Source organism: Aplidium turbinatum, chromosome 6 (genome assembly GCF_918807975.1).
Source record: "Aplidium turbinatum chromosome 6, kaAplTurb1.1, whole genome shotgun sequence".
Lineage (NCBI taxonomy): Eukaryota > Metazoa > Chordata > Ascidiacea > Aplousobranchia > Polyclinidae > Aplidium > Aplidium turbinatum.
In genome coordinates, this window is record NC_137477.1 from 30,954,096 (window position 1) to 30,981,823 (window position 27,728).

General features: G+C 36.7%; 1 protein-coding gene across 1 annotated transcript; it reads right to left on the reverse strand.

The window, feature by feature from the left end:
• LOC145772741 (lysine-specific demethylase 5A-like) lies at positions 1-27,728 on the reverse strand. The gene is made up of 37 exons (XM_082584617.1): positions 27,445-27,728; positions 25,200-25,277; positions 24,218-24,409; positions 23,556-23,651; positions 21,825-21,914; positions 19,086-19,242; positions 17,793-17,905; positions 15,574-15,681; positions 14,450-14,611; positions 12,852-12,965; positions 12,331-12,501; positions 11,726-11,818; positions 10,978-11,084; positions 10,552-10,816; positions 9,730-9,813; positions 9,551-9,661; positions 8,491-8,675; positions 8,230-8,368; positions 7,747-7,883; positions 7,340-7,457; positions 6,785-6,937; positions 6,437-6,666; positions 5,962-6,085; positions 5,352-5,546; positions 5,089-5,195; positions 4,685-4,832; positions 4,174-4,231; positions 3,980-4,065; positions 3,491-3,729; positions 3,208-3,314; positions 2,693-3,055; positions 2,476-2,516; positions 2,081-2,223; positions 1,460-1,577; positions 1,163-1,219; positions 676-881; positions 1-583 (listed from the first exon to the last, which is right to left on the reverse strand). The coding sequence occupies exons 1-37, from the start codon at positions 27,586-27,588 to the stop codon at positions 475-477; spliced, it is 5,148 nt and encodes a 1,715-aa protein (XP_082440743.1). The 5' UTR covers positions 27,589-27,728; the 3' UTR covers positions 1-474.

Below are 27,728 nucleotides of genomic sequence, written 5' to 3' on the forward strand. Positions count from 1 at the left end.
TCCAACAGATTTTGTAAGGAAGACATCCTCAAAACACTCGAACACACAAACAAGCATTGAATTTCGCAAGTACCGACAAGTTGTTGTCAACAAACGAATGCACGTTTTTGAAAAGAGAAAACACAGAAGATACAATGGTAGGATTCGATCTATAAATATTGAAACAAAAAAGAAAACAAAGTCATATTGTTTTACAGTATGGGGCTTACATAACATAGCTTGCTGCAAGCTATGCAGGTGACCCGAAGACCTTCACTACAATGCAGAAAAGTCACTTTTCAAATCAAAGGAACGCATGCAGCTTTGATAGGTTGCAGGCAGTGTCGGGGGGGGACACCTCTGTCATAGCTTGGCGGCAACATAACGCGTTCCGGCGTCAGCTAAAACTTGGTTGAATTGAAAATAATAATTTGTACTGGAGAATGGTGTAACAAAAAATGGAGTAAAAAATATTCGCACGAGTCTTTGTGTACGTCACGTCGGCTGGCCAACAACCTCGACGGGAGTGAGAACGTCAACGTCAGGATTGGCGGGGTCCAGATGAGGCGTGGAATCCTCCTTGGGCGTGGCGTCTTTTGCTCGCCTATAAACAATACGAATGCAATAAATCAATACATCCAACCTGAGAACATGCCTCCACAACACGCTGTCGGTGCAGCCGAACAAACAACTCACCTGCAGGGTTCGCACACGTATTCGCAATCGCGCGCTTCCGACGCGCTTACATTGACACAGACACAGTGAAACCATTCCTCGCAGCCCCCGTCACATTGCAGCCAGTTCACCTCGTCACCGACAGGTTGTTGACATCGCTGTCGTCCTCCGGTGCCGAGTTCGACGGAACAAAACGCATACTGATCATCGTCTGTGGAGGTAATTGTCTGCAAATACACCAAAACGTGTTTAAATAATTTCTTTCAAAGCATTGTTTGTAGAACAGACCTCGACTTTTTGGGAGTCGCCATTTGCTTGCATTAAATTTCATAACTTCTTTTCAGAAAATAACCACATGATCAAGCAAATTTAAAACTGAAGAATAACGGATGAAAGCAATTTAATTTTTTCAAAATTGAGTGGTTAGGCACTCAGGCAGCCATTTTTAAACAAACCAAATGTCCATTGGTACTCGATCTACTTCATCAATAAATATAATCTGGTCTACCTTGACGTCGTTCTTCTTTCGTTTTGCTTCCGGTTTGTTTTTTTTCTTCTCATCAGTCTGAAACATAACGTCGATTTTAGAACAGCAGTCAGCCAACAACGCTTGATTTGTCCGCAACAACTGAACACAAGCAGCATGCAATTGGTGACGTTAAAAATGATCAAATTCCAAGGTGTGTGGAACCTTCATTACCCAGTTGTGAATTAGAATTCAAAGAACAAACGTGATATCAAGTCAAAAATTTTGATTTAAAAACATGCATTTAATTAATCCAGTTGAACTCGCGATGCAACCCACGTTTGACTTTAGCTTCTTCTTTTTCTCTCCAAGAGAGTCTTGCTTCCTCCTTTTCCTATCGCTACTTCCTTCTGAATTCTCCATCTCTTTTTTCTCGGCTTCCAGTAAAGAGATGAAACTGAAACACAAGAAAGTCCAATATACAATCGGAATTGATTTAATTATTGCAGTAATGTCGTTCAAAATTTGCAGGGGCGTTGCGCAATATTGTCATGGAGCAACTAAAATGAAAAGTTGATTTAATTCAGTGTAATTTGTGTAACTGACGGTAATGAAAAGATGAAGTTGTCATGTTCAATGGCATTACTCACAAAATTACCGATGTAAATACAATCGTCACACTACCCACCTTCTTCTTTATGATGTCACACGACATAAGGCTGGTGATGTACGGGCACGGCTCGTTACAAAATCATTGTTGGTACGTCACAAAACCAATTACATTTTTGTGAGTCCGTCGCATTGAAAAAAGTTATAAAACCACTAAGTTATTGTAAAATTAAAGTCAAACCTTTGTGAAAATGGCAACTTCAACTCCACAAAGAACAAGAGAGTCAATAATCATTAAAAACTGAAGAAAACTGTGCCTGCTTGTAATGAAATAGAAAATTAAGTTCTCACTTTTCGTCGTTACGAGGATGAGCAGCCTGCAGAATCTTCCAGATTAACTGTGTCTCTGGAAGAGTCACCTCCAGCAAGTCTCCTTCTAACATTGTCTCTTCTAATAATGTCTTCATGGAAGGACTTAACATAACTCCGTCCTCCTAATATCGAAAGTAAAAAGTTAGCGATGAATACAAAAGTATGTCAAAAATAGTAGTCACAGAACCCCTCAAGAAGCACTAGTGATGGCTACATAGAAAACATAACTTTTCGTGCAAGATAGAAATTATGACGTTTAAGATGTGAACATAACGTTGCAGTCAGACTCTCCATTCATTCTTTATTGATCTGCTTTCATGGAACAGTTTCTTTGACATTGTAAAGCCACACCATTAAAACAACAATCCACAAACCTTTTCGCTTTCTTCTTGAGCAGTTTCCATTTTCTCGTCACCTGAGGAAAAGCAAAAGAGCCACTCAATGCAAGAAGCTCATTAACTCAACAGAAATCTAAACTATCAAGTTATATTGAAGCAAACACACACAACATGGCAAGCTTATATGAAGCTCGCAGTCAACCATCTGCATAGTCAGAGTTGAGAAATCATCAGACAGTCAATAACCTCACACCTGGTTGTCGGGTGTCGGCGTTAGCATCACATGGTGTCACAGTGGCAGAAGGCGTCGAGGGGCCGTGGGAGGGCGCCAGGGGCTCTATAGATGACGTCATCGTGTCATCGCTGTTTGATTCTGGGGTTGGTAATTGTGCTGTGGTGTTAGTGGTTGAGCAACGAGAAATCATTGCCAGGGTTTCGGCAGCTGCTATTGTGTCGTCTTCATGTTGCGGATTGCAATTTTCGGTGTGGTTGGCAGCAGAGAGCAACGACTCCACACTTCCTGAACACTTAATGGCGTCTTCTTCAGCCTGCTTGGCTGAGAGTTGAATCACGGCATCGATTGCTTCATCTACCGAATTCCTGCCCTCGTGTGTTGCTGGGAATAAAAACATTCATAAACTATAAAGTTCAAATTACGAATCAATTCTTCAACGTGATATAAGATTTCATACATTAATACATAAACCTCTATATAACCATAAACCTCTACCAAAGATACAAGGTAATCAAACACGGCTGAGAACAAACCTGTTGCACTAGCAGTTAGGTTTGATGACTCGCTCTTGATCGTACACACAGGACTCTTTCCCGTCTCGGGCCCCGCTTGTTGGGACGGCTCCACTGGCGTGCCACCCCTGTCACGCACATGGCTGTTATGGTCAGGAAGTGTGCTACTGCACATAGACAGTGCTGTTACAAATTTCTAGTAACTAAATAATCCCGTGATTTCCCTAAAATACAATTACAAAAAGCAATATGTATGATTCCGCATTTCAACACAACCACTACCTGGTTCTGCCACAAAACATACCCAGAATATTTTAAGGCTTTTGAAAACAGGTTCTTGTGCTCTTCGCTGGAGAGAAGTTTTTTCGCTTTATCTTGCCAAGCCATGGCACGTTCGGTGAGACACTGAAGCGCCTCTCCCTCCTGGATACGAACAGGGAGCTTTTGAAGTTGCAGGAGGAGGGAGAGGATGGAGGAGAGATGCGGCCGTCGTGTGCGATGACACAACGGACACAAGAACTTCAATTCGTAAACTTGTTCAACCTAACCGAACAAAGTACGTAAGTTACGATCGATCGCAATTTATAGAGCAATAAACATAAATAAAATATGAATGTAAACATTTTCTTGCATCATTACGTTTTAAGGTTAACCAAATTAATCTAAATTTGATTCAATTATATAATTAAGTGAAAAAGGAATTACGTTCACACAAGGCAGGCGAAGATATTAGATTACTAGAGCCACGCGATCGTGATGGAAAGTAGGATATTAATGACCAAACACTCCAAACCTTGCTTTTGTTGCTGTTCAGCTTGGGAAGAGAAACACAAGTTGTGTGGAACCAATCGTGGCATACTTCGCATTGAAACATCAGACCTGAGTAAAGCAATGAAGCTATCACAACTATCCAGCCAATCATCAACGCAGTTGAGCTCAGAGTTTCCCGCTCAGACATTAAATTAAACGTAATTCCGACGTACTTACCACTTGAAGGTTTTCTGCATATGCAGTATAGCACTGATTCGCCGACATCAGGGGTTTTCTGTAGACACAATAGGAAACGTCAGAAACACCAATTGCCGAAATAAAATAGATGGGGCTCTGGAGGGTTACTACCTTTCCATAGGTGAATGCACCTCTCCCTGTAAACCCGCCCTCTTACCCCAGGCTTCAGTTAGCAGCAAGGCAATTTAAGAACTTACTCGTGGTAAGCCTGTCACGTTAATCTAGAACAGCGCCAGAAAGGCATCCGGTTATAAAATCAATGCTTCATTTTATATGCATTGACTCGGGATGATGTCTAGGCCCTTGCAGGCAAAAATGATATTGATGACTGCATGGGACATTTGTTGACAACTCACTCACTTTTAACCAGTTCGATACTTTTGAGAAGGGAAAATGACCAACCGCAACCGTATAGGCACAAAATTGAATCAATTGTGATGCGACCGACGTTGCATAAAGTCGTGCAAATTCATGATTGAGAAGAACTTACACCATCGGATGGTTGAGAAGATGGAAATCCGGAGATTTTTCCATCGTTTTCTTTCCTGATGGTTTGAATCAGTTCCACTTCTTTCTTCTCTGCTTCCTTAAAATGCGCCACAACGTCCACAGGATCGCTAGGATTATTGACGTCCAACCTAAATGATGATAATGAAGGATCATAAAAAGGCGTATCGATGAAAAACAAACCTACAGTGTCCATAGAAGTGAATGGGACATAGGGATAATCACGAGATGTAGCAATCTGACATGTCACTGCAAATATAGTGAGTGTAGGCTGAGCACTGAGCAGTGAGCAATGAACAACATGTAAAATTGTTGAAAGCCAATAAAAAACTATGGATATTTGTATATTGCCCATTCCGTGAATCCAGACGAGACGTTATTACTTACTTGACAGGACTCTCTTTGTTATATTCATCGGTGGAAGTCTCTCGCGTTCTCTTGCGTCGAAATTTGAGGATGTTCGCTGCGTTGACTTCAGAACGAGGCCACAAAACCTGAAACATAATCATTTCAACAAGCGCATGGCACAGAACATAGTTGATATGTCAGTCAGAGCAAAACCTGTTGTTTTCAAACGGAACAAAGGCACATTTAATCCAAGTGGTGCAAGAGACTTACATTATGACAATTACAGTGCGATAAAAATATACCTGGACAAGATTTAAACTTGAGTTCTTCTTTAGAAAGATCTTTGCGGTTCGCTCCTTCCAGTTTTTGGCGTTTTCCACTTGAGACTCAATTGAAGAAGCTTGATCGAGCTTCACGGTCAAAGACCGCGCCTGCGCCGCCAGTGACTCTAGGACCTCAACGTAAGGATAATAATCTTGTTTTTGCACCTTTTCAACCTGGAAGATTTTGTACAACTTTTCGGTTAGATAACAATAACCACTATATTTTGTGTCCATTGTGACAACACACAGCAATACACTGCGAAATATAGATGAGGCACAACAGACATTTGAGTCAGCAGCTCTCATTTTTGACATGTCCTGTGCCCTGACACCGCAGAGTACTCTAGGTATCAAATCAACGCCTTGTCGAGTGTCCTACAGGCGTTCTAACTACTTCGCTCGCAGCCGTTCAAAGGCAACAACTAAAAATGATACCGAGTATTACAATGCATCAGACGTAGTTGCGACATTGCGTACATACTCGATTCGAACTCAAAAAATACAGCTTCATGAAGACGTCAGGCTAAATCCTTTACTGTGAAAAATGACACAGGCGACGGCCGCCATACAAACGGCCACAATAGTTTACCTTTAGCAACCAAGTTTGTGCTTTCTTGACAACGTCGTCAAGTTTGAGGCATCGCGGAAGACAAACTGGAATTTGTCGAGCTTTCTCAGTCACCAGCATCGCTGTGGTGAGCGCAACTGGAGGCCTGTGGTGGGAGAGTGAATGAAAATCAGCACTGACTACATATGAACAGCGAAATTGTTTCCATTAACTTTGAAAACCACCATAGGGCAACGGAGAAACACGACAAAGACTTGATTCACAAAGCAAGTTTATTGGATTGGAAACTAAACCAGTTGATGAGTAGTGAACAGAGGCCACCCAAAATAAAAACTATAGTAAATGATATCAAGCAAATAAAACGCTTTCATATAAACTCACCTTTAAGAACACCACACCTCTACGGTGACTTCAAAGCCTCTTCAACACGATCAGTTGGCTAGTTGCTAACATAAACAACTCAAAAACACAGCCAAGTGGCAACTCTCCGCAATACCTTGAAGTTAAGCACACTTGAGCTTTTTCTTCCCAACCTTCCGCGAGAGTAAGCAGTTCCTGAAGCTCGGCCATTGCTCTTTGCACCGACCTTCGCGGAGGAATAGACACGCCGGAATCGATCAGCTTCCGTAACTGATCAAGCGTGACTGTTGTGTGGTCAGCCATAACATCATCATCTAACAGCAAACGCTGACGAACTTCTTCCAGCCATTTTGCTTGACGACGTGCCTAACAATATTTATAAATATTACACCTTAAAACTTCACACCAATATTTTTTGACATGCAGTTCATTTGTGTAAAGAAAAAAAATACTGCATGTAGTAACAACAAACTAGAGTGACTACCTGATGAAGTAGAGGTATTTGAGGAAGATCAAGATCAAATTCTGTTGAGTCTTCCAGCAACTGAAGGATTTCTTCACTAGATGGTTCTTCTTTCTTGAGCCCTTCCTCGGAAACTTTAATAAACTCTTCGATTTTCTTGGTGTACTCGGTTACCTATGAAGTTATAGCAAGGATAAAAATCGACGAAATAACTCTCGAAGATCACCCGCGAAAGTTATGGCGATGTTAGACCTCAATTTTGTTGGTCATCGGGCGAACCAGGCAGAGTACACGAATCAGATGCCAAACAATCCAACTTCCAAGTCAACCAAAATCATCTCAAAACGACTAGATTTATCAACCAACTTAAACCTAATCTTTCAGAACAATGGTTTTTCATCGTGATGTGCGTTAAACATAACCGCTGCACGGCTGCAGTCAATGTGCAAACAAATCGACACCGTCGTTGTCAAAGATCAAACCAGCCACTAGTGTCATCAACACCACACACCTAACTAGAGGTCTACTTTATGTCAAACAATGCTTTAAGTTCACAATGTGCTATATTGTGCTAACCTGCTCAACACATGGTATGGCACAAGGCAGACTTTTCAGTTGCTTGCAGAATGCCTGTATCTCTTCCAAGGTCAGCGTGCATTTGTTTCGTGTGAAAATACTGTCAGGATCTTTGATCCTGCAAATCAAGGCAGAATCATTCAAGATACCTCGTGACGTTAGCACACGTCAAAATGATAAATATATACGTCACCAAGTTCACGAAGAAACACTTCTAACATCGACATCCTATAAAATGACTAACACAGTTGCTTGTTCCTCTTGCAACAACACTGCATCCAGCATATGTTCAATTTACAAGAGGCAGTGTGTGTAACAAAGAGCGGGCGCAAGATTATTATCTGTCTGCTGAAACCAGGCACGTTGCTGTAAACACAACAAAACGATGTATCTGCACAAGCAAGCACCTCGTCCTGTGCTTTCTGGTGTTGACTAATTGCTGGGCGACTTTTAAGCATATTTCGGCTTCATGGATGACCGACTTCAACCGCTGCAGAAGATCGTTTTCCGGAAACTTTCCGCTTTCGGATTCGCTCAGAAGTGTCTGAAACAACAAAATATTGATGTCCACAACAAACTTGTGGCCTTAATGATCACACAACACTAATCATCATCATCGGCGTTATCATTATCATCAACAAAAAAACATGTTACACGGACACAAAGACTATCCCATTTATCTGTTAACTCAAGTCGTCAAATGAAGAACTGATTTTTAAATGTCATTCCAGGTTACAACAGATACGTAATCAATGGCAACTAAAAAGTCACGAATCAACGACAACAAACCCACGAGATGTTACTTAAAATAGACTTACTTTTCCTCTAATAAGCACATTCATTCAAAGATTTCCAATGCATTTTTGCAAAATAACTTGTCAGTTAATAACCTTAATTTCTTGTAAAGAGAGCTTGTTTTCTTTTCTGGAGAGAGCGCTTCTCACTTTATCACCCCAGGAGTCGAATGCTTCCGCCCGCAACTTCAGCTTGTGCAGTATAGGGGGGAGCTCATCGAGACTGTATCGATATCTGCGAGGTAGATGGAAACGTCATAAAAAATGTCACTAGATCGTCTTGTTTTAAGTGATATTGTGCTTCTGCAGATGCAAGTATGGCAATAGTTGCACTTCAATCACAGTTTAGAGACATACCTGAGCACAAACTCTGAAGGTGGACAGTTCTTGCACAATTCTTGAACGTGACGAAGGCAAGCTAAATTATCGGGAGAACAAGGACACGTTATCGCCGAGAGGAAGCATGTTGTGCGGCATTGGAGACATTGACGCTCGTCGTCTGGAAGCAACTCGAATGCTTCGCGTTCGGCTTTTGTAATCCCCTATGACAAATGGTGATGACCCAAAAATGACTCAAGAGGAAACAAAGAACGCAAACATTCAATCAGGATAACGTACCTCGAAAAGGAAACTACAAAAGGTAATGAAAACGGCTAATATTTGAACCCCAATTTCGTTTCGGGTGAATAAATTGTCTTGCCAATGCAGCCAACAACTACCAGTTAGTTTAGAAATACATCTTCTAGTACGCGTTGAACCCACAATTTTGTTTACAAAAGTGACCCTCCTACGTGTTCTGCGATAAAATGGACCAAATTCGCTCAACCACTGAATCGTCACTTGCTTTAGGTGACATGCTTTACTATACAGGGTGAACAGAAAGTCCTTGGACCAACTCATCAACGATTTATTAATAGAAAATAAATAAAATTCCATCAAAAAGAGATCACAATGACAGCTTACAATACAGTACTAGGAATAAATTTCTTTATTTTCAATGTGGCCTTCACTTGGATAACTCTCTCAACTCTTTGTCGGAAGTTTTTGATAGAATTTAAATATATTCTATTTGAATAAGAACCTTCTGATGATCCCTCTTTTATGGTGAAATAAACTGTAATCATTAGAAGGTCCTTATTCTAATAAAATTCTATTTGAATAACGACCTTCTGATGATCCTCCTTTTTAAAGTGAAACAGACTGTAGAGGTTTTAGAAAGTAGTAACTATATTTGATGTAAATGACATTCAATATGTTTAATCATAAAATGAAAGTCGAAGGACTTCCTGTTTATCCTGCATAGTATCAGTTTAATAAAGAAACGACGTGGCGTCACAATAATATTACATGGTCGAACGTCCAGGCATGTGTACCTGTACATAATTGTCTGTTATTAGCAAAAAAAAATGCAGCTCACCAAAGCAATTAGACTTTTTCTCAGGTCCTTCTCTTCCTGTAGCATCATGAGCATGTCTTTGTAGATGACAGTGGCCACCTGAACGTCCAACCTGTCCGGGTTGTTTGCAACCTGAATATATTTTATATGTAACAACACAGCAACACAATGTTCGGTGATTCATTGGATCTGATAGTCACCTTGCAGATGATCTCCTCGTGGGAGAAGACGCAAGACTTTTTCAACTTCCTGTAATGTGCCACGCACTGTCTCCCAACGGGAACCTGCAGTAACAAGTCAATGTTAGTGACAAGGCAGCCTAACCTGGATTGTTGGTGCTGGCGCAAGTAACAAGTTTTTACTCTTACATTAGCCAGTTGGTTACTTGAAAAGGGCTAATACGAGTATGGCGGAAAACGTTCGTAATTTTTAGTCTATTTTCATGTTATTGTATTATGTTAAATGCCGTATGGTTGTTAGATTTTATTTGTCTATGGTTTAAGAAGTCTGACATTAAATCATCAACGGAAGTAATATTCAATTTTGAACAGAGAAATATTACAATGTTGGCGTTGAAAGGTTGATTGAAAAGCCATCACAACCCGCGATATCTTAGATAACGAACTGTGCGTTTCCAGTTTTTACTCTTACACATGATGTACTGAACAATAAATACTATTAATACTACAAAAAGTGCTCAATGGCAAGCAAAAGGCCAAGCAGAGCAAATTACATCAAATATAGTTACTGCTCTCTAAAACCTCTACGTCTACAGCCTGTTTCACGCTAAAAGGGGGCTTATCACAATTCACAAGGTCCTTATTCAAATAGAATTCAATTCAAATAGATTCTATTTGAATAAGGATCTTCTGATGGGTGAAACAGGCTGTAGAGGTTTTAGAGAGTAGTAACTATATTTGATGTGATGTATATTGTATATATCTGATGCTTTTTCTTGGCCAGATCTGTGTCAAGAATCGAAATCAACATACAACTAGCGCATTTACAAGCAATCTACCAACCCAATCGGCAGGGCAGAAGTTGACGGCTTCGGCAAAGTTGTAGCCTTGGTTGAAACCAGCGTGGTAGGCGCGCGGGAAGGTGATCATGAACTCGCCGGCGCACTGGTTGGTTCGGACCACACGGACCCCATGCTTCATCAGAGTGGCCGGGTTCATAGTGGTCACTAGGTGATGCAAGAGATCCGGATGGTTTTTGAATAACTCGGGGGCAGACTCCTGCATGACTGATTCCAACTTGCCGGCGTCTTCACGGGGCACACCATACCTAGTAATATTTTTCATCGGTTTGACTGTTTTTTTATTTTGTATTCAACTTTAAACTAACAAGCGATATAAGCGACCAAGGAAGTGTAACAGAATTGTCTACTTGCACTATCAGGATTGCTTTTTATAACACAAGCAGCTAGGGTGATAATACGATCATACCATGTCTTTGGTTCCCCCCAATGCATGTAGTTGATGGAGTAAGTCCAATGATCTTCAATGTGCCAACAAAAGGCAGAGAAGCACATTCCAACATAAACCCACGGGATCTGTGGAAGCAAGAACAGAAACAGTCAAAACCTGATACGATCACAACTTGTAGGGAAACGAAACTAAGAAACACCGTTGATTGTGTTTGCTTGTGATGCAACAAAGTAGCCTCTCAAGCATTCAAGATAAAGCACGCCGTGATGTTAAGATAGCACAAAACATCCTCCCTGATGAAACCCAAACCTGTCTTTTTACACAAGATCGTCCATCAATCATAACTTGTATTGTTACTGGTTAAGTAGTGCTGCGTTATTCCAGCATTAAATACTAACACAATACAATTTCATGTTATCAATACTTTGTAGAAGAAAACTACAAGATTTGAAATCCTGTATTCTATTGCCGTCCATCAATAACAAACTTGTATTGTTACTGGTAAAGCAGTGCTGTGTTACTCCAGCATTAAATACTAACACGATACAATTTCATGTTATCAATACTTTGTAGAAGAAAACTATGATTTGAAATCCTGGATTAGATTGTCGTATTTTAAAATAATAATCTTTATTGAATAATCATTTCTAATTTAAAACGAGAGACCACAATTTCGTGACATGTCATGATGTCTAATCTGCAATATTCTGTACAGAAAAACAGATCAGATACATCCAATGAACCTAAGCAATAAGCATGGTATTACCTTCATCCCAGATATATCTCCAGATATGGATCGAAGCAAAGATTGTTCTTGAACCGGTAGATTATTGAGGTTCCACTTGCTCTGGGCATATTCCTGTCAAAATGTGTTTGAAGGATGAAGCGAAAAAACTAACTGATCGTCACTGCACCTGACTACTGAATTTTCACTAAACGCAAGATTCTGTACGCCTTCCATTTTGAAAGTAAAATCTTGCCAACGACAAAACCTATTATTGTTCTTCAGCACAAAGGATAAGGAAAAAATATGACATTCTTTTAAATCTTTCAAACAAAACCGAAGCTTGAATGCACCATTCAAAATGATAAGAATATAAACATTAAACAAGTAGATACAACAGCTATAAAACATAGTTCATCTTGAAAGTGTTATTGATAAGATGCTTTTTGTTTAGGTCACCAACACTACAATACACAACACTACCGTCTACCAAGGAGGCTTTCTCAACTGTATACACTATACCTACAGCCTTGTGCTAAGAACCCTAGATCACGTACACACCACACGAATAATACATACAATGGTGCCCCAAGTGAGGAAACAAAATCAACAAAAATACATATTATGTAGGTGTTTACTGTGTATACCTCTTCTTCAGGAGTTAATTCCCGCATTTCTTTGTCACACATCCGAGGGAAGCCACTGCCGTTATCTATGACGTGAATGTCTGCTCCATACTCCACAGCTAAATCTTCTTCAAGTGAACCCACTAGTCTCCAAAACTCCTGCTCCACAACTTCAGTGGGAACCATGTGAACCTATAACAATTTTGAAGATTACCTTCAAAGTCGGTTGAGCTTGAAATATATAAGCAGTAACCACAGCTCAAAACGTATTTAAAATATTGGCTAATACAAGCTTATCTCACATTTCCGCTCACACATTTGGTAGTGGAGTTACGGATCGTCCATCAGCATAATGTTTTCTAAAATTCTGTTAGATATCACAGCTTGGAAAGTTGAAATCTAATACAGTATTTTCACATTGATGCGACGTCTGAATCAAAATAGTCAACGCCAGCCACTGCAAGATGAGACCAATTGTAAGTAGCCTACATATCAAACTAGTAAAAGTAGCTGGTTCATATGAATTAGGAAGGTATGCTGACCGGTTTAGTGAAGTATTCAGACTTGAAAGTATCGGCCATCTCTCCAAAGCTTTGCAGAGTGTACTCCTTGCGTGCCTGTTCGAAGCCGTATGCCTGAGTCTTCTTGTTGCATTCCTGCACAAAAGCAATGACTTTATTGTCTCATAACAAACCAAACTGATGTACTAGTTGATAATGGCAAACCCTCATCATGGTGAACCGAATAAGCAAACTAGTGTTCTCAAACTACGCGTCATGCCGCCCTGGAAGGTAGCTTGGCATTTCTAAATTCACGCAATAATTTGCTTTTGCAATTTCGGTACTAAACTAAAAAACTAAAAGAAAAAAAAGAAAACTGCTCCACTGAATATCATTAACTTCAAAGACAATAACAAAAGACAAACATTACGTCGTTCTTTTCTCTAGTATTTAGGTGTTTTTTTTTTCAAGAGTGATGCAATTACATGCTTTGGAGACGGCCTTTTTCATTGCCAAATTATCTTCTGAAAACGGCACTGTAAAATCTTTTAGTTAGTGAATTTTTGTTTAAAGTAACGTAATAAATAGCATTCGATATTTAAACTTACAGAGAGGTTCGAATTATACTTTAATCTTACATCATTGTCTGTTAATCGAACTATTACAGCTTTTACTTATCCGTTTAGGGTTAGGCCTGCCATCATGCTTTTCATATTCACATATCTAATAATTCAATCCAAAAGTACAGTGACATACGCGAAGACCGTGAGAATTTATACGTCACTGCTACCTTCAACCTTGGCTAGACCATAAAGTAGCATTAGGCTAGTCTTGATAAAAAAAATGTCAAGTTATATCAAAACAAAATCTTGCGTACGCCTCTGAATGTACCGTCAATACGCGTGGTCCATTGGGTCGAGTTAGCTCACTACGTCGTCTACGTAAAACATTATATGCGATGTCAAACATGGTATATCACATTTTTTTGTTTTCAATACAAAATCTATCCAATTAAATAAACTAGTTGGTGCGGCCACGGTTGGTGCAAGCTAAAAAATTATCGTCAATGCAAGCTGACTATGGTAGGCTAATCTTACACAATTTGACTTGCTGGTTATTATTGGCAAATGGGTGTTTTTCAATTCGTTTCCGTTTCAATTTGAAAAAAATTTGAATGCCCCCCCCCCCCCCCCTTCCTTGAGAAAATCCTGCGTGTCGCCACTGTTTGTGAATGTATGTAATCATCGATTAATTGTCTGAGTGTCGCATGACATGAAATTTTTCCTTAATGCATAGCACGCAAATAAACGTCTGTGACCCATTGCGCCAAAGCATTCAAATTCATCGAGACAATAAAAAGTCTCAATCAACGATTTGCTTAGCCGTGGTGGTGCGCTCTTACAGCAACTCACAATAATTTGACCGGGAGAGAAAAACGTGTATGATATTGCAGTTTCATTTTGGTCAGCTTCGTTTTGAAATAAATATTGTTGAATACAATCGACGTGTAAATAGTAAAGTTACAGGAAGTTAATCCACTTTAGAAATGGTGTGAAAGAACATCAGAAAATCACTACGGCAGGTACAAGTCCTTTTTTAGTAATTTACAAATAAAACAAAACTCAAAAGTATATATTTACTTTGGCAATGCACTTTGGGCATCTCCAGTCGCCAGTAGGAACGTTTGAAAGTGGAGGAATGAGACAGTAGGTGTGGTAGCTGTCATCGCAACCGTCGCATAGCAATAGAAGTGAGTCGTTGGTGTCCTTCCCGCACAACTTGCAGTTATCGATGGAATCGATCTGAAAGTGTGGTACATTTACAAACCACTGTTTTATCAAACCTTTGAATTTTTATACCAGAAAAAGCCTCTTAGGAAGCTTAATTCTGGCAGTTTCCAGGGTTGTCGGTATTTTACCCAACCCAAAAAACCCACTTAAAAAAAAACCCAAAAAAACATAAAAAACCCAGAGCATCATATTTGTCCAATTTTTATCAGAAAATTGAAAAAATGAGCCAAAGTACTACAATGTACTTAAAACAAACTTCAAATTAGGACTTAAGGATGTGATTGTGAAGGAAATTTCCAAGGATAAATTGAAAACACAGTGGATATTTCTGTACACAAAAATCAAGTAATGCCACTTTGTACTACACTAAAACTCATTTATGCAAGAAGGCCTCATAGTTTGACCGCCCTCCTGAAACAGCCCTAGTGCATTATTTTATTGAGTTATGCCAGCATGTACTGTGAGTGAGAGGCACTTCATTGGTAAAAAGTAGTATTTGAGGTGAAATAAGCATGAATCTTGTGCTAACTTGTGCTATATTTGAACGCGCCACGTGGGGTTTGCAGTAATACTGTTCACTTCTTACAGTAAGGTTGATGACAGCTATCCAAATGCGACGGTTACAACTCACAAAAAGACAATCTTATTAATTTGCGAAGAAAAAATTTTCAAAATTGATCAGAAATTGTTGAAGAAAAAGCGATTTGAAGAAATGTTAAAAATTTGCTGAAACAACAAGTGGATAAAGACATGAAGTGGGCTTACAAATGGAAATTGACTCTTGTAAAAAGCAAACTGTTCTAGACAAATTTGCAATTCATTATGATTAAAATAGAACTTTAAATTATACTAAATTTTTATTATTAAAACAGTGCTCAATGCATGTTAAACACTTAGCATTCTAGTCATAATGTAACTTGACTGCACTAAAACTGTTTGAGTGACTTTGTCAAAACACGAATTGCTGTACTCACTATGGAATAGGGGATTTGATCCGACGGTCTGTTTCTCGTTTGAATTCGCTTCGTTTCAGTTTTGACTTGAACTGTCGCTGGTTCACCACTTTCTTGCTTCACTTCAGACTGCACGTGGCAAGATTTAAAAATCACGGTAAATCATGTGAGAATGAGACAACACGTTGCTGTATTATTGTCAACACTTCTTCAAAATACGCTTTTAATCTATTGAAGTAATCTTTTGTATTCAAGGTAAAAATACTTTGAAGACATTTGGGTCATTCCATGCCAAATGAGCAAATTTTTTGGAAAAATTACACCACATGTCATAGATTTTATTGAAATTTGGCATACTTGTAGATGTCGAAGAAATATAAGGAATGCAAAAAAAATTTTTGAAAAATTTTAAACATTGGTGGAGTTATGGGCATTGGAAAAATCAACATTTTTGCCTGTTCCACTTCAGTGATTTTGTCCAATTTCTTGTCATATTTTAATTTCTTATCCTACGATCATACAATATGGCTGAAAATTGCTGAACAGACATTTTAAGATCCAAGGAATCCAAAAATGTAAACTAAAAAGTTGACAGAGAACTTCTTGATATGATTATAAAGGTTTCAACTTGCTACATGCATTTTTCGGAGGCCAAACTTTGGGGGCCTATAAAAAAAATGGGTATAAAAATTAAGAACTGAAATTCACATGTTTTATACTTATACCAATACACTTTCATGTCAAATAAAAAAATTGAATTAATTTTGATAACTACTATGATAAAAGTTAGATTTTCTGACTTGCAAATTTTGACCTTTTTTACACTCATTGTTTAAGATTTTTGTCTATGACATCACAATTTACATTATTGCTTGTTGATGACATCACAATTTACATATTGTTTGTCATGACAAGTGTTATGTAGCTCATGAATGAATTGAATACTGGTAATACACTAAGGTTTAGTGCAGTAGGCCATGCACCATAGTAGTGGTAACTTGTAGAGTTATTGAGTTAATTACTCTTTTAACTGTGATTTCAATTTTAGGTTGTCCTATTAGCAATGTATTATTCCTAACATGCTCCACAGATCTTGCAACCAGAAAAGATACTTTTCCCACTGTTCAAGTGTTCAAAGCCCGTCTACCTGCTTGAAGCAGAGAAATGTCAAGGTTCATAATAAACATGTTCATCTGTTTCTGCAAGTCCACCAATGTCCAAAAACCCAATGCTTCTAGCAAAGTGAATTTTTATGGTACAATACCTTATTTTTTTCCAATGTCATAATGCTGTGATGAATCCATAACAATTGTGTTATTGTAAAACTAATGTAGTACTAATAATATGATAACTACTATAGCGCATGGCCTACAACGTTAAACCTTAGTGTATTACCAGTATTCAATTCATTCATGAGCTGCATTATGACAAACAATATGTACATTGTGATGTCATCCACAAGCAATAATGTAAATTGTGATGTCATAGACAAAAATCTTGAACAATGAGTGTAAAAAAGGTCAAAATTTGCAAGTCAGAAAATCTAGCTTTTATCATAGTAGTTATCAAAATTAATTCAATTTTTTTATTTGACATGAAAGAGTATTGGTATAAGTCCAATACATGTGAATTTCAGTTCTTAATTTTTATACCCATTTTTTTTATAGGCCCTCAAAGTTTGGCCTCCGAAAAATGCATGTAGCAAGTTGAAACCTTTATAATCATATCAAGAAGTTCTCTGTCAACTTTTTAATTTACATTTTTGGTTTCCTTGGATCTTAAAATGTCTGTCTAGCAATTTTCAGCCATTTTGTTTGATCATAGGTTAAGAAATTAGAAATACTATAGGAAATTGGACAACATCACTGAAGCGGAACAGGCAAAAATGGTGATTTTACTAATGACCATAACTCTGCTAATATTTAAACTTTTTCAAAATTTATTTTTGTATTCTTCATATTTCTTTGACATCTACAAGTATGCCAAATTTCAAAAAAATCTATGACATGTGGTGTAACCCATTTGCTCATTTGGCATGGAATGACCCATTTTGGAGATGAAGCACAACATTGCATTAAGAATTTACAAGCTTATAATGAAATCCTCGAAAAACGAATAGCATTTAGTTCACACATATTACGGTCAGTATGGTCACTGACACCTTTTCTACTGTGCCACCTTTCAAATATCTTTAATTTTCAGCTATAGTATTTAGTTGCCAAGAAGGTAATTAATCTCACCGCGGTCTCTTCCGAGCCACTGTTGAGTGACACCTTAATCCCGGGTTCCAGCTTGATGCCTTCAGGCTTCCGGTCAGCAGTTACCCCGAGACCCATCATCTTCGGTCCGGCACCTAAGAAAATTACTGTCAGTTGAATCACAGAGTGCGTAAGGTACTTCTGATGGGCCACATGGATGGTTTGGGCCACATGGATGGTGTCACAATCAATGTGCGAGGTCTCGCGACGGGCTGCTTTGTATCTTGACCAAACGTGCTGTTTTGATTGTAAAATTCTTATGCGATATGTTATTATGGGTTACTGAGTACTGACCTGTAGTAACCTTTGATTACAAAATCTTTATTATGTAACGTACTTCCAGATCATTCTGTAACATGTAAATATGGAATATTGTTTTGTTTTTCACAATTGCCAAATGTCGTTTGTCATGACGTCATGAGGATGTTACCAGTAGATCTGTGATTGCAAAATCTTTATTATGTAACGTATTTTCTAGGACCTTGTACCCTACGTGACAATCTGGAAGCTTCTTTAAACTTGCTTGTTTACGTTTAGTGCAACGTGACAGAACAATGAGTCCTTATGAAGCAACATTACGTAACCTTCTCGAAGTTACTAGATCGAACAATCTTCTATAAATAGTGGTGTAACTTGATGAATTATTATTATGAGTTTATTATGAGAGTTGTGTTATGAGTTGTGGATTGGTAATAGGTGCAGAGATTATTGTTGATTAAGAGTTAAAGTAATTGAATACAAGTAGATGAGAATTGGTGCTGATATAAATTGTGTTCGAAATTAGAGTTATTTGAGAAGCCGTTCGTTAAAGTCCTTCAAGAATTTTCATTATCATTTCACCAGTAGAAATATTCGACATTTAATTGACTGCCTTTCGGTAATATCCCATTAAACTACGTCATTGAACCTTTCCAAGTCTCTTTCCTGGTAAGAGATAGAAAGAAACCGTGACAGATGGTTTGAAGACTCAATGGGATCAGTAAGTGTCTTACAAGTTGTATACGTGTCACAAGAAGTTTTTATAAGTTTTCCATAAAATTCACAAGTTTCAATTACTGTACATTAGCACAAGATCTTCGTTGCATTTAAAACAGCTTAGAGGTTATGGCATGACCAACAGAGGGCATGCTATGATTGCTATGGCATTCTGTACAATCCCAATTAACAACCCACTTTTTACATATCTATCTCTTTTTGCAGTGCAGTTATTTTAGTTCTCATGTCACACTTAACTTATTTCAGAATAAAACCTCAGCAAAAAAACACGAAACATACTACCATAAAGCTGAAGTTTTGCCAGTTCTTTGTTGTTAGAAACATCAACCACCAATGGTTCTTCAACAGGTTTTCGCTTATTTCTTTGGTTTGTAGCTAACTTAACAGCTTGAGATGCTTGGAACAGGTCTAAATCTTCCAGGGATACTGCAGAGCCCTGCAGAAACAATAATGTTACAACACTACTGACAATAAGTTTTGAAAGCATTTAAGCCAGCGTTTATTAACCTACATGAAACAAAAACAAGCAATCAACTGCTAGTAGACTATGTCGCAGCTATTCTGCCTTAGGTTAATAGCTGACATGAAAGCAACTTATAAAACAAAAACTTTAAACTTTAAAACCAATAACAATCTTAGTAAATACTCATTACTCAGCCAAGGTTTTGATTGAAATGATTACTGTTACTGAATGTATGAAGCAGGCCTCTAAGCTCCCGGGGACCATGGCCGCCCAGAAGTCGTTAAATGGCCTCCGATAGGTCATGTTTGGTCGCCGGGTTCCACAAGTTAACCTTATACAAATTTTTAACGGATTTTTTATTTTGGCTGCCGTGCGCGAAAATTTGGCCGCCAGGAAAAAGCTCTGGAAAGCCATGCTTGGTCGGTGGAAAAATAATGGAGCTTAGAGGCCTGTAAAGTCAAGCTACCGAGACTATATTCTGGTTTATAAACCTTTGTTGGCATTCAGAAATCGTAATAGCTGATCATAAATGAACTTTGAATTATCTATATTCTATAACTCTGGCCTAATCAACAAATTTAAGTAGGCTACAAGCAGTACATACACTACAATGCATGTACACTTGTACAGTACACCTGTAAAAAAAAAACGAAATAAAAATTTATGACATGAAACTATTACACAAACCACTTTAATAATATACACGCCAGCACCACATTAATATATGGCAGTGGCACCAATGCACAAGTTCTAAAGAAAAAATTGCCAAGTGTGAGTCAGGGATGGTGTGAGTTACTGTAACAGTGTAAAACTTTATTAACGATAAACTTGAAAACAAATCAAACATTAACTTTGATATCACAGAGATATCACTTTGATATTTCATGACAATTGTTTCATCTTAGAAATTGACCTCTTCAAAGTGTTATCAAACCCTATTGCTATTAATTTCTGATAACAAAATATACAATACACTCACAGTATACTACACTCACAGTTGTTGATACGATCTTGTATAAACACAAATAGTTCAATCAGCATTAGGGGCACACCTCCTTAGAAAAATCTTTCTCGTGGAGCTCACATTTGACATTCTTACTCATGCATCATACATTTATACCCACACTAAGTATATATATAGTTATATATATAGTTTATATACTGTATATATTTTTGGAAAGGTTGTGAAATTTGCAAAGTGTCTACAGTCATTAATTTGCACTAAAGGCATTTATTCAAAGCTGATTCAAAAATGAACACATGATTTCTGCAGATTGCAAAAAAACAATTTACAAGCTCCAATTCCTTTCAAAATATTATTTTGTAAATGTCTGTGGAAATAATATGGCCATATATAAGTAACTTATTATGTTATTATTTTTTTACGTTGCTAAGCTGGTACAGTAGAAGGAAGATTGGTACTACAACAGCATTTAAATTGTTAACGGAAAGCTTCAGGTCAGCTTAAAATTATTTCAAACCTAGACTCTGTTTACATTTAATTTAAATTATCATTTATTTATGGTTCAAATGTTACCTTTTGAAGTGTTACCTACCTTGTACTTTATAATTTTTTACATATTCTTTTTTAATGCTTTTTATTTGTGCTTTGATAGAGTACTGATGAAGCCGCCTTTACGGCGGCGAAAGCTCTGTCTCTACCAATAAATTTTTGTAGTTACCAAACCTGGTTGATTTTTTATTGATTATAATTATTATACGTTTGGTTGAATCCTCTTACATGGATCCTACAATTATTTATGATTAGCAATTCCCATAACACCGAGAAGCCAGAACTGAGGTTAAGAGTCTGCACTGCAGAAACCTTTTATTACTATAAGTAACTTAATGGAGGTTTTTTGAAAAGTAATGTTTCTGTAGTGAAGTGTAATATTTTTGGTAAACACACTTTGAATTTTGAAAGTTTACCTCAATTTTAGCCCTACTAGCCTTTAATACACAAAATTTTTCATAAACGCTCCACAAGTGATGGCTCATACTTTAACAAGCACTGCTGTAAAATTTCAGAAAAATTGGATAAATGGTTTTTAAAAGCAGAGTTGCAATTTTGGTATTGAAAAACATGGGTCTGCTACTATTCGGTGAGTCCGATTCGGTGAGTTCCTAACCTCTAACCCCTAACCCTAAAACGGCAATGATAATTAGGCTACGGTAAACAATAATTTAAAAAAAAAATTGAAAAAATTCCCCGTTAAGGGATCGGACTCACCGAAACGGGCCATTCCGGAAAAACATGAAGTCGAGAAAATCAGCATTAAACATAAAATATTCTAAAACAGCAAAAAACTTCCTATCTCCAAACGAACTGGCTCTCATAATCACAGACTCACACTAGCACTTCATTGTGAGCAAAAGATCTTAAAACAATTAAACAATAAAGTATGTTTAACTTGAAACACCAGTTGGGTAGTGGCATATAAGCAAGTAGTGTAAACTAAGATATGTAGCCTTCTATACCACTGTATGTGCAACAAAGACTTCTGAAGATCAATGTAGGTACGTATATAGAACTAAAGCACAACGTGCAAGTCTACCTGGTACATAGTCTTCTTTTTCTTGGATTTAAATTGAAGAAGATTAAGCGTAGATGCAGCGCTGTCACGCTTATCAGTAGATTCCAAAGCCTTTAAAAAAATTGAAAACTGAACGAGACATACAACGTATTCTTTCTATTAAAAAATGCAAGTATATATATATAATGTAGTAATGTAGTATTTACACAACTACAAAATCAAATAAAAAAAATATTTAAAATGATATAGCCTACTGTACAATAGGGTGATTCATAAATTGAAATTTTTTTTAATTCAATGGGGCACCCTCTTGTATCGTGTCAATACCTGAAAAAATAATCCTGTCAAATTTTTAGGGCAATCGAAAGCATTTTTAAGGTTGTTACCGACTTTGAAAGCTGCATATAATACACAAATGGGTCATTCCATATCAACTCAACGTCAACGAGGTGTGCAAGCTCGACCGTCTTAGATTTTCTTGAAATTCACACTAAAGTTTCATATTGATGTATAATGAATACAAAAAAAATTTCAGCTCATTATTTCAAGACGTTTAGACCTTAAAGCCCTTCAAAGTCACCAAGGTCCCTCAAAATGGGTTTGCATGTACATTTTCCTCCATGTTTGGGTCTTCATAACTTTTAATCTAAAGCATTTACAAAGCTGAAATTTGGTATTCTGATTAAGAAGCAGCCCTAGTTTTCATATCTACCACCAAAGTTGCTAATTTCAAATTAGTTTTAGATATAGAACCTTTCAAAAATTGAAATTTTTTACATTTGAAATTTTTTTATCAATTTTTGATGTCCGCTATCTCCCGAACCATCTTTACACCCTCCAAACTTCAATAATTTCACATTTGTTTAGTGTCAGTCTCATGGGGGTTAATTACCAACTAGTATATGTAATATAGATTAATGATACGCGAAATGGAGTTTTGTGACTATTGGTTTGGGAGATAGCGGACATCAAAAATTGATAAATTTTTTTCAAATGCAAAAAATTTCAATTTTTGAAAGGTTCTATATCTAAAACTAATTTAAAATTAGCAATTTTGGTGGTAGATATGAAAACTAGGACTGCTTCTTACTCAGAATACCAAATTTCAGCTTTGTAAATGCTTTAGATTAAAAGTTATGAAGACCCAAACATGGAGGAAAACGTACATGCAAACCCATTTTGAGGGACCTTGGTGACTATGAAGGGCTGTAATTTCTAAACGTCTTGAGATGATGAGCTGAAATTTTTTTTGTGTTCATTATACATCAATATGAAACTTTAGTGTGAATTTCAAGAAAATCTAAGACGGTCGAGCTTGCACACCCCGTTGACGTTGAGTTGATATGGAATGACCCAATTTGTGTATTATGTGCAGCTTTCAAAGTCGGTAGCAACCTTAAAAATGCTTTCGATTGCTCTAAAAATTTGACAGGATTATTTTTTCAGGTATTGACACGATACAAGAGGGTGCCCCATTGAATTTAAAAAAATTTCAATTTATGAATCACCCTACTGTACAATGAGTGTACAACTGTACATATATATATATGTTAATTGCTCTGATTATATTGTTACAATACATTATTATACTGTATATACAACACGTAAGTCAAACATCAGTGAAACATTAAAACAATTTACATTTCTGCTTTTACTTTGGTTTGTCAAATGAAAATTGCAACCACTTTTTAAGTAAATAATTCTGAATGATCAAACATTTCGGCGTACATACATTTACTAAAAATATGTCACCTCAACAAGAATTCCAGATTTCATTATATCAAATGGATATAAAATTCTTTCATAATGCTGTCGAACAACAGTACTGAAGTTCTTCAAAAGACGTAGCTTTAAAAAAAAAAGGTGTGCTCAACAACAACAGTACAACATGCATATTGAAATTAATATAAGAAAACGATATTGTCAATACTGTGATGTTATTTGCAAATCGAACAGCATTAAATGAATGGATAGTAACTGCTAATAAGAATAAAAGTTTGGAACATAAATATCACACAGAACCACATCCTGCATACAAATGCTCTATTTAGAGGTGATATTTGATAGCAAAGCAAAACTTCAGCATTTACTATAGTTTGCAACTGCACAAACACTATTCAGAAGTGGTCATTAGTCATTAGATATACAATTGCTGCAATTGGCAAAATATAAACGTCATTGTGTTTACTGTTGATCATGTTGACATGAACCATTGAAAATCTTGATTTGTAAAATTCTTTAGCAATCAAGTACATATAAAACACATTAGGCTATACAATACATTTTAGTGTTTTTTTCAGAAAAAAAATTTATTGTACCCCAGATCTAAACATAAAAACAAATGAAACATGAATATATAAAACGTTTTGGTTTATTGAACAAAAACAAGTATCATGATTTTGATCAATTCTTACTTTGTTGCAAACAGTATTCCACTGTTTATTTTTGCATGCTTCTTGAAATCCACCAAGACTCTTGACAATTTGATGCAAACCATACAAATCTAACGCTTTACCTCCAACATGAGGAAGCTTGAAAGGATGACCTTGTAGGCTCCAAAACTTTGCAATGCTTTCAATAAACTGAAGTCGTATACGGGTGTGAATCTGCAACAATTAAAAACTTGAGTATCGTACCTTTGTCCTTCACATTGCCAAAATAGTAAGATAGGCTACCTACATGATTTTAACCAACCAAAAGTTAAGTTGTGAGCTACCAATTCAATTTAAATTGCTTGTTTAAAATTATAAGTTATTGAAAAATTATAACTGCAATGGCCAGAAGTTTACCAAATGGCAGCATTTATTAACTGTTAAACTCATCTACTGTATTAGTGAGTATTAAAGCAAATTTATTGCCACTAAAGTACATTATTCTTCTACCAGGTTATGGCTGTCACTTTTAAAGTATTGGTCAAGTAACCTAGTAAACATACATTTATGACTGAATCAAGCTTTTAAAAGTGTTGAGTGTTTGAAATGTATCAAAATCTTTCTGGTGTTAACAGACTTTTTCAAGTTATAGTTCATAACGAATAAGAATACTATGTTACTTAAAAGGTTACTTCTAAGAAAATAAGGTATTTGTTGTCAGATACAGAATTTTTAAGGATACCAGTAGGTAAAACTTTTGGTCTGATTGTAAAACAAAGCTAACTATTGCAAAAACCTACTATACATTCAACAGAAAAATGGCTTCCAATCACATGCTTTGAAATTGAACACTTGGCAAACAAATGTTATGTTTAACTTTCAAAAATTTTTGCATGAATTTGTGAAGGTAATCTAGTCTATTGACAAAATGTAAATAAATACATGATCATACAAATGTATTTGTATGAGAAATAGAGGAATATTAACATTGACTACTGGTACTGGTTTATAGCCATTTACTTACTCCAAGCTCATTAATTCGCTGGACTCTTGGAGTAAATGTGAAGTTTTCAACATCAATTGCAAATGGAGGTTGCCAATGCTGCAAAATTACAAAAGCGTAAGTCTAATTAGTAGGATTTAAAAATTTTCAAGTACCGGTACAAAAAATATGTAGAAACATACTAATTTTCTCACAAAGTTAACAAGAAATATTTATATCTGAGCTTCAAGTCAAAAAAATTATAACAGGTGACAAATAACTTTTATACTGTTTCTACATCTTCAATAATATGAGCACAGTAATTGCAGTCTTTTATTATATACCTAGTATTCTACATAGGGTTGTCAGTATTTCACCCAACCCCAAAAAAAACCCGGGTGGGTTTTTTTAAAAAACCCACTTAAAAAAAACAAAAAAAAACATACAAAACCCAGAGCATCATGTTTGTCCAATTTTTATAAGAAAATTGAAAAATGAACCAAAGTACCACAAGGTACTTAAAACAAACTTCAAATTAGGACTTAAGGATGTGATTGTAAAGAAAATTTCCAAAGATAAATTGAAAATACAGTGGATATTTCTGTACACAAAAATCAAGTACTGCCACTTTGTACTACACTAAAACTCATTTATGCAAGAAGGCCTCATAGTTAAACAGCCCTAGTGCATTATTTTATTGAGTTATGCCAGCATGTACTGTGAGTGAGAGGCACTTCATTGGTAAAAAGTAGTAGCCTATTTGAGGTGAAATAAGCATGAATCTACCTTTTTGAATCTTTTTTAAATAAAACCCAAAAAACCCGGGTTTTTCTCAACCCTGATTCTACAACCATACACAAAGATAATGCACCACATGTTTTATAATTCTACAACAGCAGCAGAATCCAGCAGTTGAATAAGAGCCAAATCACATATCAAGAGCCAAGTTTATTAGAATATAAAAAATACCCAAACCCACTAGCCTAATTGTACTAGATTTGGTCATCTCAGGTCGGAAAAAGTAGTTGCTAAGCCCAAATAAATGAGGGGGCTAGCAGCAGAAATGGCATCTACCTACTGAAGGCAAACTTAATGATAACCAGATAGTCATGTTTTATAAAAAAAAAGTATGGAAACACAAAAAAAAATGTACAAGACTCAGTGAAATGATACCTATGACAAAATGCTACAATAATATTGCAAATTCCACATGTAAAAACTCTCATTTATATCATACATGTTTAATGTCAACATTTTTTGTTGTTTTGAAGTCAGTTTTTAAAATGTTGGCCTCCTAGTCATCAGTGCACATATATACATGAAATGCTGCAGTTCATGTGGAGATTACAAAAAAGAAAACAACTTTTCATATTGAAAGATAAAAGTAAGTAGAGTTTGAGCCAAAAAAGAGAAGTTACTTTTGTTGTATAGACATTTATACAGCATCAAAACCAAAGTTATAAATATGAAATCAGATCAAACTAGGGATGTTTGCTCAGCCCCCCCAAAAAGTGAAGCCATTCTAAACTAAAACAAGTATTGTAACCTGTTGAGAACATGATGTGTAAGCTCTCTCCATGACAGCTTTTGTGTAGCCAAAAACAGAAAAGAAACCAAAAAACAAAGCAAGAATTTGAAATATAGCACATGCTTGAAACAGGCCAATGGGTTACATTTTCTTTAATCCACAGTTCATAAATTTACTTTTAACAAAAAAGATTTTCATGTGCTTTCTATAATTACTTATTTATCAAATAAGACCATGTTTCAATGCAGTGTTGGCTATACTGCTGGAGAAAAACATAAACCAATGACATCATCACAAGTTTTGCAAAATTGAGTTTGAAGGAATTTCAATTCAAGAGTAAACTATGCAATGCTTTGCAAAATTGAGTTTTACATTAAGCTCTAATGAGTTTGAGATGCCATATCAAATCAAACATGTAAAGAAGGCATCTGGAATGCCATTCAAAATACACTAGGCTACCACAGCAAAAAACACCCAGTAGAAGGTAGTTTCATTACTATGAAATAAATTGTTCCAAACAAGATGTAACACTTCATGCTTTTGTGTGTTTTACCAAGTTTAATAATGGCGATAAAGTCAATGGGATTATGTTGGCACATCTTTTCAGTATTTCAAATAGCTAATGACAAAAAAAGTTAACAAACCCAGTGTATATGACAAAGGCTGAAACAACTCATACATGTAAGTAGCCTACTTTGCTGAAAAAAACTGCTTTGAATCCTACCAATAACACACAAAAATATTCAAGTTATTCCATACCGGGGGCGGTCGAATTTTGCATATTCCTGCTTTTTCGGCTATCGGTCTAATTTTGTTGATATATCCCAGCGGGTCAGAAAACTCGTCTTCATTGGGCTCAAACACTGGACACTCAGGGGGTGGAAAAAATTCATCGTCAACCATGCTGCGCAAAACTGTTTATTCCAACACTCAAATTTCAAAGTGTCTAAAAAAGCTTCAATTTATTGAACATTTCTACGAACGTCCATTACTCCATTTTCAGATATTCACCAACATCGCATAAAGTCGCAAATCACCCAAAC